At 44.0% G+C, this 15000-nt stretch overlaps 1 protein-coding gene across 1 annotated transcript in view; it reads right to left on the reverse strand.

Annotated features, from left to right (window-relative positions):
* Positions 1-12248, reverse strand: part of LOC126185161 (SET and MYND domain-containing protein 4-like) — a 140313-nt gene extending 128065 nt beyond the window's left edge. The window contains exons 1-3 of the mRNA XM_049928007.1: positions 11699-12248; positions 11478-11622; positions 11229-11404 (exon numbers count right to left, since the gene is read on the reverse strand). Coding sequence (XP_049783964.1) covers positions 11229-11404; positions 11478-11622; positions 11699-11999 — 622 coding nt within the window. The 5' untranslated portion in view covers positions 12000-12248. The remainder of the gene's footprint in view (positions 1-11228; positions 11405-11477; positions 11623-11698) is intronic.
* Positions 12249-15000: the final 2752 nt, after the last annotated feature.

Raw genomic sequence — 15000 nt, forward strand, 5'->3', positions numbered from 1 at the left:
CATTACAAACGTGTGTTCTGATCCTCGTTGGCACCGTTAAAAGGCAGAAACACAGGTGGACAACTGTTAGTCTTGGAAATGACCACAGCCTATGTGGTGTGGGTCCCTGAACCTGCAGCTGATCCTTCCAAAGCTGAAAATCCCAATGTAAAAATGCAATTTTCTGCTGCTCTTGTTGTTGAGATTGCTATTGCAATTGCTGCTGCAGGAGCAGCTGTTGATGCTCCTGTTCTACAAGCCCCACAAGCTTTGTGCCCAAGGGATATGTCTAATCTTTTACCCTGTTGCCAGTTATAGTGACCGTGAACAATTCAAAGGCCCACAGGAACTGGTTACAGGCCTTGGGCCATCAACAGCGAGTCACCCAGTGTTAACAGGAGGACAGGCAATGAAGATGGCATGGCAGAACAACATGTCCAAAACAAACAATCCATGAGTGAGAACGAAAGGCTTAGCGAATTCTTAAACCAAAACAACAATGTGTTGTGAGAACAATACAAGGGCGCGGTGAAATCACAACTGAAAATGGGAGCCATTGTTCCGCTTGCTTTAAGCGGCACTACAGCATTACTTGGGTGACAAGATGGGTGTAATTTTGCAGTTAGTGTTGTAGAGGTGATGTGAGGCTAGCACTCCAGAAGTAATAATGCTGTCTGGCAGCCGTCATCAAGTTAAATGCCTTCTGAGAGGCTTTTAAAAGCTATATAATGTTTTCATTGTATCCACAGATTTTCAGCATTAATAAACACTGATGTCACTGAGTCTTGTAGACTACATTTCCTCCACAGCATGCCTGGAGTTGGTTCTGTATACTGTTGCACTGACAACTGACACATTGACAACTGCCACTCTCCTCTTTCCTGGTTACTGCTGCACTACCCTGCTATGCAATGGTTTTGACGAGGTTCAGCACAGTAAAACTCAAAAGTAAATCTCGTGCAAGGATTTAGATAACTACGGTTCTGTTTTCAAAAAATCAAAGTCAATGATTAGGGCGCAGAAACCATTCTAGAAAGTGGAACTGTTAGAAGACAAAATATAAGAAAATTTTATTTATACATATCAGTCCTGCAAGCGAATTAGTTTCTGAGGAAACAAAGAATTAATGATTTCGATCAGTTGGAGATATATTTGAGGAGGAAGCCCTTGCTAACTCGTATGATGGTCAAGAGGCACAAGCCCTGAAATCACATTACAAGACACTACATTACATCACTGTGCACATAGGTTCGAAGAGCACTTTTTGTAATTTTGATCAGTCTCTGGCAACAGAATGGAAGCTGACCTTTCTCTCTCATAGATAAACTGGGTCAACGGAGGTGTCCGATCCCACCCGTCGGCTTTAACCCGTGACATATGGGTGTTGTGTTGTGTGACATCATGGAGTTTAGTTTATGAATGTGCTGTGTTTGTAGATGATGTCCTGTTGCGGTTGGTGGTGTCCTCTGGTAGTGTGTGTATGGTCCACGTGTTATGTGGTGTATTGGGTTCATTTGGGTATCAGTGCTTAAAGTGTGCATTTATCGCTCATGACTCTTAATAGAAGAACAGAAATTAGTTTCAGTGAGCTAAGAATTAAGTTTCCACTGTGTTTATCTTATTTCGGTGTCATGTGATGTTATTGGTTTGCTGTTTGTCGCGCAGTAAGTCATTTAATTCAATCTGTGGCTTCTTTTGTTAGATATAGATATGACTTATAAGTTTAATAGTGCGCATCTGCGGGCTGAAATGGGGGGACAACATGTTGTCCGTCATTAATTTTCTGCAAATTTTTGGGCTTGTGATGGAGATAGTGAAATGTGGCGTATGCAAGCAGAATATGCAAGTGGGGGGTTGATGTGTAGCGCCAGAACTTTTTTATGGTAAGTAGTCATTTTTTGGGTCTATTGTTCACATGTTATGATGTTCAGTGGGGGTTTTGATGTGTTGTTGGGTAGGTGTTATTTACTGCATGTGTTTGTGGTTGACGTTTTGGTATCGGCACTTGTGGTTGATTTATGTATCTTAGGGGAAGTACTTGACTTCAACTTTTTTGGTATTTGAGCTGTATAAGTCATGGGAAGTGACCTATTCCACGTGTCATCGTAGCTGTGTGTGTTTTGGTATCATAAGCTGCTGTTGACCTATATAGGTCAAAGGAAGAGTCCAATTCCAATTTTTATTGTTTTGTTGGTTTTGTGGTATCAATAGTTGTGTTGTGGTTATAATTTTTGCAGTAGTGGGTTTTTATCTTGTGGTATTGACAGTTTTATGAGCTATGTAGGTCAAGGGAAGTGACCGATTCCTGTCGATATTTTAAGTGTAGCGGAATTTGGGAATTTTGTGGTGTTTTTTTGTCGTCGTTTTGTGTGGTTTGGGATTGTGGTGAGTGTCTGTATGTTTTTATATTTAGTACGTCCCCACCCACAAATCCCCAATTTCCCGCACTGGTCCCATTAGTTTGATTATATTTTTTGAGAGAGACGTGTTTGTTGGTTCTATATGTATTTTCGTGTTTTCGTTGTGTCTATGTAATGACATCATAGGCACCATATTGGAGACGTTGATGTAATGGTAGTGTGGTATTTTTTTTTTTGTTATGGTTTTAGGGCGCAAAACTGCTAAGGTCATTAGCGCCCGGTCTGTGACTTAGGAAACAGTAAAAAAACGAAAACGGAAACTAGCAGCAATGGGAACGAAAGTCATAAAATTGGAGAAACTAAAAGCAGAAGGAAGGCTTAAAAATTCACTACAGAAGGGGATTGGTTGTCCCAAAAAAACGAATGAATTCTAGAACGCGATCGGCCGATCGCGTGTCATCTGCTAAAATTGACAATATATCAGGCGACAGCTGTAGACGGGCGCGTAACGAAGTAAAATAGGGGCACTCAATTAAAAGGTGTCTTACCGTCCACAACTGAGAGCAGTGGGGACAGAGTGGGGGAGGATCGCCGCTTAAAAGATGTCTATGGCTAAAAAGACAGTGCCCTATCCGGAGTCTAGTTAAAATTACCTCCTCCCGACGACGCGTTCGGGAGGAAGAGGTCCAAGCACAAGGAAGAGTTTTCACGCCCCGCAATTTATTTTGGGGAAGTGTCAACCAGTGCGCGTGCCATAAATGAACAACACGACGACATAAAACACTCCGTAGATCGGCGACAGGAATCGATGGAATAGCTGGCCAAAGAAGAGAGACTGCAGCCTTGGCTGCAATATCGGCCACCTCATTTCCGCAGATACCAACGTGTCCCGGGAGCCAGAGGAACGCCACCGAGACGCCCCCCAGGTGGAGCAAGCGCAGACAGTCCTGAATCCGGTGGACCAGAGGGTGCACAGGGTAAAGAGCTTGGAGACTGAGGAGAGAGCTGAGAGAATCGGAGCAGATAACGTACTGTATCCGCTGATGGCGGCGGATGTAGTGGACAGCCCGGAGAACAGCGTAAAGCTCCGCAGTATAGACTGAACACTGGTCGGGAAGCCGAAAGTGATTTGGGGTGTCGCCAACAATATAGGCACTCCCTACACCTAACGATGTTTTCGAGCCATCGGTGTAAATAAATGTGGCTTCCGTCATTTGTGCACATAGAGCAGCAAATGCCCGACGATAAACAAGTGAAGGGGTACCATCCTTGGGAAATCGACAAAGGTCACGGAGCAGGCAGATCCGGGGACGGAGCCAAGGCGGTGCTGCACCCCAAGTTGTCAAGAAGGTTTTAGGAAAGCGGAAGGAAAGAGAATGGAGCAGTTGACGGAAGCGGACTCCCGGCGGTAGTAGGGAGGAGGGGCGGCCTGCATACCCTACATCAAAGGAGGCGTCGAAAAATATGTCATGGGCTGGATTAGCAGGCATGGAAGACAGATGGCTGGCATAACGGCTCAGAAGGACTGCTCACCGATTGGACAGCGGAGGTTCAGCAGTCTCAGCATAAAGGCTTTCCACAGGGCTGGTGTAAAAAGCTCCAGACACTAAACGTAATCCACGGTGGTGGATAGAGTCGAGACGCCGAAGAATAGACGGCCGAGCAGAGGAGTAGACTATGCTTCCATAGTCCAATTTCGAGCGCACTAAGGCGCGATAGAGGCGGAGAAGGACCACTCGGTCCGCTCCCCAGGAGGTACCATTCAGGACACGGAGGGTGTTGAGGGATCGCAGACAGCGAGCCGAAAGATACGAAATGTGGGAGGACCAGCATAGTTTTCTGTCAAACATAAGACCCAAGAATTTAGCGACATCTGAAAACGGAAGGTTGACAGGACCTAGATGTAAGGAGGGCGGAAGAAACTCCTTACGTCGCCAAAAATTAACACGAACGGTCTTACTGGGAGAAAAACGGAAGCCGGTTTTGATGCTCCAAGAGTGGAGGCAATCGAGACATCCTTGAAGACGTCGTTCAAGAAGGCTGACCAGCCTGTAGAGCTGTAGTAGATCGCAAAATCGTCCACAAAGAGGGAGCCCGAGACATCAGGAAGGAGACAATCCATAATTGGATTGATGGCAATGGCAAACAGTACAACACTCAGCACAGAGCCCTGGGGTACCCCGTTTTCTTGGGAGAAAGTACGGGAGAGAGTAGTGTTCACCCGCACCCTAAATGTGCGCTCTGCCATAAATTCGCGAAGAAAAAGGGGCAGCCGACCTCGAAAGCCCCAAGAGAACAGTGTGCGGAGGATACCTGTTCTCCAACAGGTATCGTATGCTCTCTCCAGATCAAAAAATATTGCTACTGTTTGGCGTTTCCGGAGAAAATTATTCATGATATAAGTGGAGAGAGCAACTAGATGGTCAACTGCAGAACGATGCTTTCGGAATACGCATTGGGCAGGTGTTAAAAGACTGTGGGATTCCAGCCACCAAGCTAAACGGTAAATCACCATACGCTCCAAAACCTTACAGACACTACTCGTGAGAGAAATGGGGCGATAGCTAGAGGGGAGATGTTTGTCCTTTCCAGGTTTCGGAACAGGAACGACGACAGCTTCCCGCCATCATCGGGGAAAAGTACTGTCGGTCCAAATTCGATTATAAAGGCGAAGGAGGTAACGCAGACTATAGGTTGATAAATGCAGCAACATTTGGACGTGGATACCATCCGGTCCTGGGGCGGAGGAGCGAGAAGAAGAGAGTGCATGTTGGAGTTCCCGCATGGAGAAAACAGTATTGTAGCTTTCGCGATTTGGAGAGGAGAAAGCAAGAGGTCGCTCTTCCACTGCACGATTCTTCGGGAGAAACGCTGGTGGGTAATTGGAAGAGCTCAAAATCTCAGCAAAGTGCTGACCCAATGAGTTAGAAATTGCGACGGGGTCCACTAATGTATCATGCGCAACAGTGAGCCCAGAGACCGGGGAGAAACTAGGCGCACCTGAGAACCGTCGAAGCCGACTCCAAACTTCCGAGGAGGGAGTGAAGGTGTTAAATGAGCTAATAAAGAATTTCCAGCTTGCCTTCTTGCTATCGTGGATGACGCGACGGCATCGCGCACGGAGCTGCTTATAGCGGATACAGTTGGCCAAAGTAGGACGGTGATGGAAAATGCGAAGAGCACGTCGCCGCTCATGTATTGCGCCACGGCATGCCTCGTTCCACCAAGGAACTGGGGGGCGCCGGGGCAATTCGGAGGTGCGTGGTATTGAACGTTCCGCAGCTGTAAGAATAACGTCGGTAATATGTGTGACCTCATCGTCGACGCTGGGAAAGTGACGGTCATCAAATGTCGCTAGAGACAAAAAGTGTCCAATCGGCTTGGGCAAACTTCCAGCGTTGCGGGCGCATATATGGCAGTTGAGGCTGCAGTCTGAGGACACATGGAAAGTGGTCACTCGAGTGTGTATCATCAAGGGCGAACCATTCGAAGCGCCGAGCTAGCGGAACAGTACCGACCGCAAGGTCCAAATGAGATAAATTTGTCGTGGAGGCAGACAAAAGGACCCATGTGGACAAGGATGTGGAGATCCCCAAAGCGGGTGGTGGGCATTGAAATCCCCAACCAGCAAATAGGGGGGTGGAAGCTGACCAAGAAGATGAAGGAGATCAGCTCGTGCCATTGGTGTGGACGATGGAATGTATACAGTACAAAGAGAGAACGTGTATCCGGAAAAGGAAAGACAGACGGCGACAGCTTGGAAGCAAGTGTTTAAGGGGATTGGGTGATAATGGAGAGTATCATGGAGAAGAATCACGAGTCCTCCATGGGCTGGAGAGCCTTCAACAGAGGGGAGATCATATCGGACGGACTGAAAATGAGGGAGAACAAAGCGGTCATGGGGACGCAGCTTTGTTTCCTGAAGACAGAAGAGGAACGGCGAGTAGGATCGTAAGAGGATCGACAATTCATCCCTATTGGCTCGAATGCCGCGGATATTCCAGTGGATAATGGACATGGGGTGAACAGAAAATGGAGGAATGTGACCAAAGTTGCTGTCAACTCAAAGACTGCTCGGAGCTAGCGACCGACAGCATGGAATGGCAGTCAGCCGAAGGCAGAAGATCCTGATCCATAGGTTGGTCAGGAGCAGCTCCTGCCACCAGCGATCGGCCGGTTGACCGGCCACCAGCAGTGCGCCTCGGCGACACAGAAGACGGCCGAGGGCGATTTCCGCCAGGTGGTGCTGTAGATGGGACACGCCTTGGCGGAGAAGGAGAGGAACTGGGTTTCTTTGTAGCCTTCTTATAAGTATGATGTTTAGATGAAGGAGGAACCGATGGTTGGGAAGTTGCGGTACGTAAAAACTCTTCACGAGTATGCTCTTTTTTTGGAAGGCTTGGTGTCTGACTTTTGGGCTCGAGATTTAGCAGAACCCGATGAAGGGTGAGTCATAGAGTGGGCAGGTGAAAGTGGTGAGGTTGAACGGGCGATCTTTGCGCTGGCCGATCTGACGACCGTGGCACTAAAGGTGAGGTCACAAGTCTGCGTGGCCGCCTCCTTTGTTGGCCGAGGAGAAGCAAGGACAGTGCTGTATTTTCCTGTCTGAGGCACGGTGGGCTGGCGACTGACGAATAATTTTCGAGCAGCAAAGGTCGACACCTTTTCCTTCACTCTTATTTCCTGGATGAGCTTTTCGTCCTTAAAAACGGGGCAATCTCGAGAGGAAGCAGCGTGGTCACCCATACAGTTGATGCAGCGAGGGGATGGAGGTGGACAAGCACCCTCATGGGCATCCTTGCCACACGTAACACATTTGGCCGGATTGGAACACGACTGGCTGGTGTGATTGAACTGCTGACACCGATAGCAACGCGTAGGGTTTGGGACATAAGGGCGAACGGAAATTATCTCATAGCCTGCTTTGATTTTCGATGGGAGTTGAACTTTGTCAAATGTCAAGAAGACAGTGCGGGTTGGAATGATGTTCGTGTCAACCCTTTTCATAACTCTATGAACAGCCGTTACGCCCTGGTCAGACAGGTAGTGCTGAATTTCTTCGTCAGACAATCCATCGAGGGAGCGTGTATAAACGACCCCACGCGAGGAATTTAAGGTACGGTGCGGTTCCACCCGGACAGGGAAGGTGTGGAGCAGAGAAGTATGCAGCAATTTTTGTGCCTGGAGGGCACTGACTGTTTCTAACAACAGGGTGCCATTCCATAATCTGGAACAAGACTTTACAGGACCTGCAATTGCGTAGACACCTTTCTGAATAATGAAAGGGTTGACCGTGGAGATGTCGTGACCTTCGTCAGACCGAGAAACAACAAGGAACTGTGGCAACGATGGAAGAACTGTCTGTGGCTGAGACTCTGTGAACTTACGTTTGTGAGCAGACATAGTGGAAGGTGAGGAAACCATTGCGGAAGAATCCCCCATGATTACCAGCGTCTCCGATGGCGCTCTCCTCCCTTGTGGGGGCCCTCACTGAGGGCACTCCCGCCTTAGGTGATTGTTCACACCTCAGGTCACACCTCCCGACAAACGGACGGAGGGACCAATCGGCACTTTCGGAAGGTATCAGCTCAGGTAATCACCCCTCCCTGGGCCTGGCCGTTACCAGGGGGTACGTACGTGTCCTACCTGTCTACCCGGGGTGGGGAATTACGCGTTACCCCGTCACCAGCTACGCATGGAAGTGCGTGGGTCGGCCTTCAGACACGCACAGGGAGGAAAAAAGAGAAAGGGAAAGGAAAGAAGAGGGGTCTCAAACGCCGCAGCAGAGAAAAGTGCAGAGAGAAGCGGGAAGGAAAAGAGAATGACAGAGGAAGGACGAAGACTTGCAAGTATAGAAAGCAAGGAATTTGTAACAGTTTAGAGCGTCCGTCTCCGGACGTAGGCACAAACCATACTCCCAGAGGGGGAGAAAGGGAAGGAAAGAGCCAGAGGTGAGGGGGGTGGGGCGAAGATGGGGGAGGGGGAAGGATGAGGAAAGGGAAGGTATGCAGCCCGGAAAGGAAGGAGGGCCACATTAGCTCGGGGTCCCGTGCTCGCTACGCACGTGTCCACAAAAGAGTTGTGAACCCCCGGGGGGGTTGGTGTGGTATGTGGCATCACTATGACATGGTATTTTTGAGTTGATTCATGTCTGTAGATGTCGTATTGTTGTATTTGATTGCGTTTAATGTGCAGTACTGGGTTCATTTGAAACATGGTTATGTGCCAACGTGGGTTTATTTGAGCCTGGGTAATAAGTCCTGTTGAAAGTTTTTGTTTTGTTTTCAGTGAGTAGGTATTGAGAGCTGCGTTTCAGCTATATGGGTCAAGGGAAATGTCTGGTTCCACTTTTCGGAGCTGTAGATGTTGATTTCTTGGTATCGTGGGCTTCATTTGAGCTATATAGGTTGAGTGAAGTGTACAATTCCTCTTGGTTTTGGGGCTGTAACATTTTGTCGTCAGTTGATGTTTTTTTGTTTAATTATAATGTTCGTTTTGGGATGGTGCAGTGTTTTGTACTGTAATATTTAGGTGGTACCCACTCTAAACCCCCTATTTCCCCCAGTTGTCCCGTTAATTTTGTTTTACTGTTGGAGTGAAATGTTCTTGTGTCGTTTTTATTTTTGTTCACATTTGTTGGCACATGTATGTAGTGACAACGTCTTCACCATTTTGTATACAGTACACTGGAAATACGTGTTTCTGTCATATTTATGACATCATGGGCCAAAGCATATGGGTCGAATCAGATGCTCCCCTAATGCCAACAAGTATGAGGAGGAGAAGGGACAAAAGTCTCAAAGTAAGTCCCTCTTCAGTGCCAGCAAATTCGCCTGGGTGTAACTACCACCCAGACTGAAGTTAAATGACTTGTGTCCAGTCTCCCTCACATACTGAATGAAATAAAATTACAAATAACTTAGTTCAAATCAATACTCATTACAGTGGTGACAAACCATGGTGGTGATTTTGTAGTTGTCAACACTGAGTAGTAACGTAAATACTGGTCCCAGAAGTAAATAACAGCATTGTAGCACAAGTTAATTTACTTCCTTTTTTAGACAAGTTCTCAGAAATAACTGGTCTGCAGTTTTATAACAAATGAAAGTAAGAGAATATTACAGCCTACTGTAGAACTCAAGGCAATAAATAAATGATCTATCAAAGAAAATACTCAACAATACATGACACTTACTGCTAAAGATGCATCAAAGAATCAAAAATATGGGGGGGGGGGGGGGATTCAATAAGAAATACAACACATTTATTTTCTCTGCCTATTTTGGTCAAAAAATGCAATAATTTTGTTTGCAAGATTCTTTAACATTCCAGCATAATCTCATTTTTCCACAAACTCCCTGTAGATAGCAGCACTAAGTCTTCAAAAAGGCACCTGTAACTGATGTGTGTTCCAAGCAAAGAATAAATATTGAACTTCTTTTGGCAAAATACCAGATCAACAGTTGTGATGCCTGCAAAATTGCAACTGTCAGACACTATTATTGGAGGTGACCGATGAATAACAAACAACTCAGTGTTCAACTTCACATGTCTGCTGGTAGTTGTGACACACCTATCCACCAGCTAGCATATGCAAAAGTTTGTGTATGTTGGGCTCAAATTCAAATGGCTCTAAGCACTATGGGACTTAACATCCAAGGTCATCAGTCCCCTAGCCTTAGAACTACTTAAACCTAACTAACCTAAGGACACCACACACAACCATGCCCGAGGCAGGATTCGAACCTGCAACCGTAGCAGCAGCGCGGTTCCAGACTGAAGTGACTAGAACCACTCAGCCACAGTGGCCGGCCATGTTGGGTTCCTTGAACCCTAATAGAGAGGCATAAAGAGGAAAGTACAAACATCTGTACCAAATTGCTTGTTTGCCACAGGTGATGAAACATAAAGCTATCCATGTAGTGGCATCACACGTCTCCTTCGGAGATGTACCCTCAGCTGGTAAAATCATAGCTACAGGCCTTATTCTGTTAGATGTCTTCCCTTATGGTCAATCAACTAACTTCACAATCTATTGTCAGACACTTAGTTAATGGAAGAAACAATTATACAGCATGTTTGTGACCACAAAAATGTCAACTTATTTCTCCCTCCCCGTAACACAAGGCCACATACTAGTCTCTGCACCCGAGAGAAGACCACGAATATTGAAGGACTCTTCTTCCTCAGCTGCCCTACACCCCCACCTCGCACCTTCTATTTCCATCTCTTTGCGCCATGAACGATGGACTCCACATGAGTAACTACAACAATGCTGGGAAGTTATTGATGCAACATGAACTTGGAAGATTAAAACTGACTGCTAGACCGGAATTTGCGCCCAGAAACTTGCCTTCCATGAGCAATGCTCTTACCAACTATGATAATACTAAGACGTTTGGAAGATAGGAAAGAACTGATTAAAAAAAAAAAATAATTGGAGCCAAAATTTCAATAACAATCTTCTTCATGATGTGGGAGGAGTCTTCTAAAAATTGGTATGTGTACCACATGGTAGCTTATATTCAATAAAATATGTTTCAAAGCTATTACTTGCTAGAAAAACATACGGAAATGAACCTATATGATAGCTGAAAACAGTGTGATTAAACAAGATTTAAACATATATCTCTGCATTCACAGCCAAGGTCATCACTACATGGACTGCATGAACTAATAGCAAATTTGTAAGTCGCATAATATGAAGAAATGCAAGAGTGGTTATGCCATGTCTATGAGTCCTGTGGTATGGACTGTGCATGGATAAGAGAAATTAGCAAGTACTGCAATCACAATATTCAACTTCTTTACACAATACTTTACAGTAATCTAAGTTCTGTAATATAGGCATGACAGATGTACTTTAGTAAAATTTAACTTGAAACTTACTACTACTCCGGGAGTCTTTTTGTGAAGCCAAACGACGAAGAGTTTTCTGAATTTCATTTTTCATTTCCTTCTTCTTTGCTGGGGCCAAACTTGCATAATTTATTGACTTAATCGTTTCTCTAAACACTTCTTCTGCTGACCTGTATTGACCAGTTGCTTCATAACTTCGAGCCATCCTGTAAAGACCAATTACAATCACTCCTTGCAACAGATGGCTCCTGCACCTATTGTAAAGTCAGTGACTATTACCTTTCCTTCACTTTGTACTCCAGTTCCTTTGGGTAAGGCAACTTCAGTACATTTTCTATGACATCCACTGTTTCAGTGTAGCGTCCCAGTCTGTATAATGCTGCAGATTGATTCGCTGCAGTAACGGCTAAAAGTTGCTGGTTTCCTAATGGTAACAATAAATGAAAAGTTTTCATGGTCCCTTTTACATGAACAATTAAAACAAATCAAGGCAAATTTACCTTCTGTTAAAGGAATCGTCATGATACTTCTTTTGTAGAGCTGCAAAGCGCCTTCATAGTTTCCCTTTACGAAATCAGTGTTACCTGCCTCTTTCAGTTTCTCTGCGATACTCTCATCTTTCTTTTTGAAAGAAGTCGGTATAACAAAGTCACTCACTATTTGAGAATTGAAAACAAATTTTATTTTCCCCACATTATCCAGTGACTGAAACTGATGTTTGTCTTCGTCAGTAATGGACGCCAGAAATTCATATTGGAAAGGTTTGAAATATCCTCCTTCAAAAACTACGTTCCTGAGCATTTCTTATACCCTTTATTTTATAAATACTATTTTTAACCACTTCAGTTCAGAAAGCACGCACGCCTGGAATCCACAGTTCTGAAATGAAGCCTCTACAGATATAAGCTACCTACTATCGAAATTTTATTGTTGTCACCCACACCAATACTATTGTTAACTACACCGCAACCTACTGTTGGAACTGCGATTGCTTAATTCCACAGAACAGAACTACTGGCTAACAACTAAACAAAGTCTGAGTGACCAAACGATACAGATATCTCACTTTACATTCACTCTGACAAACATATCGTTTCACAGGTATACAATCGAAACGGAGCAAGAGAATTACCACTAACATACGTTAGACTGTGAGAAATACACCTTGATGACAGTCGATTCACACTTGCCGGAAGACATTCCATAATGCAGCTTACAGTGCGGTATTAACACAGGCTGTCCACGGAACAGAATGGGCAGGGGCTGACTCAAAATAGTGAATAAAATCAAAAATAGAAGCAGTGCACTACCGCCTTTACCCAGAGTTAAAAAACATATTTCTTTTCGCAACATTTGTTCACTAAAGTCTGCAACATGTTGGCTATAATATTCGTTGTTCGCATCCCCGTCTACACTAGCGACAAACATTTCTAAATACGTATTCGCATCGTCTGATTAGTTGAACTGTCAGAAAGCATTTGACGTTGTGTATTCGCATCAGAAGTTACGCTATGACGGGTGAAGAGGAAGGTTAATTATATTTGACATTGCATTAATAACATTCGATTGAATAACCTGGCGCAGAAACTGACGTATTCGTTGCCGGTGGACTAAAACATACTGTCCCATAGTAGGGATTGTGGGGATGACATGTAGTGTGACCTGTGTTTGGAAGGCGGCTTTTTTTTGTAATGTTACTAGGATATTTAATGAATATTATAGGGCTAGACACAATTTTCAAAAAATAAATTCCTGTGAAGCAAAGACTTGCTGTTAAGCCAGGTTCACACAGGCAACAAAAGTATCGCCACTGCTAATGGCGAACTGCAGTTGCTTTGTAGTTGCATGTGTGAACTCCTAGTTTTCCGTGGCGCCATTTAAGAAGCGCAACTTTTGTCACGCCACAAAAAGTTGAACTTAGTTCTACTTTGTTGCGCCATTTTGCCTTCTCCACAATCGAATAACGTCATTCGATTGCTACCTAGCGGCTGGATTCAAACCTTTCTAGTGCGTATTCTTTCGCAGATAGTGCTTTTGTTTGTGCGTTTGCTATTAATATGTCGAAAAACTGGTCATCAGCGACAATTATGAGATTCTTGGAGGTGTATCAAGAACGAGAATGCCTTTGGAACCACAAAAGCGAATCATACAAAGACAGAAATTTGACAGATGCTGCATTAATTGAAATAGTAAAATATATATAAATTACATCATGGGTAAACAATTATTAGAACTATGATTCAAGGACAGTTCGTTTGTACTTTCATGTATGATTAGCTCATTCCATAAATAATGAAAGCTAGGGATCAGTAGTTCATAAAGAGATCTGAAATACTGAGAGTATATGTAGACACTGTTAATTTCTGCATATTTCCAACACTGCAGTTGAAGCTCTGGCTAGTGAATCTGTGAAATATCTAAAGCAATGTTTCGGTGGGCTGGTTGTAAACAGATTTCAGCTACACATGATATGTAAGACAAAATACTGAAGTAGTATATACTGCTACTTAACGAGTGCAGAAAATTTCAAATCGGTGAAAAATCAATTTACTTTCACTGTTGAGAACAGCAAAAGGGGCTATGTTTTATCACTTACCTTCAAATGAGACTTAAAGGCATCGTAAATAGCATCCAGCATTTCGCACAAGAATGCTGAAATAATATTTTTCGGGACACGGTAGGTGAACTGGAGAGATGACATGGAATCACCACTTGCCAAATATCCGAGAGTTACTTGAAGTTTCACACGAGTAGGGATTGCATCTCTCATGTGTGTATCCGATCTTTGAATAGAGCTTGATACACAGCTCAACAAGTATTCGAAATTCGTCTTCGACATCCGAAAATGGTTTACGAATGAATTTTCATCTTCGAATATTAATTCTTTTATGAGCTTATTTGTTGCTCCCATATAATTTCTGCGCGATATCCACTTACGGATTCATTTGCGTTTCCGTTTCTTTGTTGTTAACTCTTCGCTCAGTTCTAATGCCACAATTTGCGCTACAACATTAACGCAGGCCCGAATCATTTCAGCTGAGACAGGTGACGCCATTTTGCAAACTGCGCAATTACGAAGAATTTGTGGCGTCCTGTGTGAACAGTAGCTCACAGCGCCACTCCAGAATGACTTGACTTGTGGCGATACTTTCGTTGCGTGTGTGAACCCGGCTTTACTTTTCGTTTTTTGACAAGAGAGATTCCTATTAAAGTCATGCATATTTATTCCACCATTCAAAGGAAATAGTTTGTAAACTTTGGTTGAAGTATTAGGTAAAGGTAATTCAGTTATTTTAAGAGCATTGAAAAATATATTTAATTGATCGTAGGTTTATTTTTACATCTATAATAACACTATTCCAAATCGTCACCATCAGCACTTTCAATAAATATAACTTATACTCTAATATCATCTGCAACCTATAAACAATTGAAATCAAAGTACTTTGATCTATATATGGAACCTTTAACACTTCTAGATTTCTCGCCTTCTTCAGTTTTTCGTTTTTCACGTCTATACTGAGATATGAGAGACATCAAATTTTTATCCACATCAAAATTACTGGTGCCAAGCGACACAGAGATTGTCTGTAGAGATTCGTGCTTCAATTTAGTATTTTTGTAATTGGCACTTTGTTCATTCCAGAAGCACTTCTCTGCTTTGTAGAATGTGATAAGTTCATACATTCCGTTTCTTGTATCTCCATTTTCGAAAAGGAACACAGAATGAAACCCAAGACAACACGCAATAATACACAAAGTTGGACAGAACAGAAACAAACATTAGTGCTATGTAGTGGCC

The sequence above is a fragment of the Schistocerca cancellata genome, chromosome 4 (assembly GCF_023864275.1).
Source record: "Schistocerca cancellata isolate TAMUIC-IGC-003103 chromosome 4, iqSchCanc2.1, whole genome shotgun sequence".
NCBI classification, from domain to species: domain Eukaryota; kingdom Metazoa; phylum Arthropoda; class Insecta; order Orthoptera; family Acrididae; genus Schistocerca; species Schistocerca cancellata.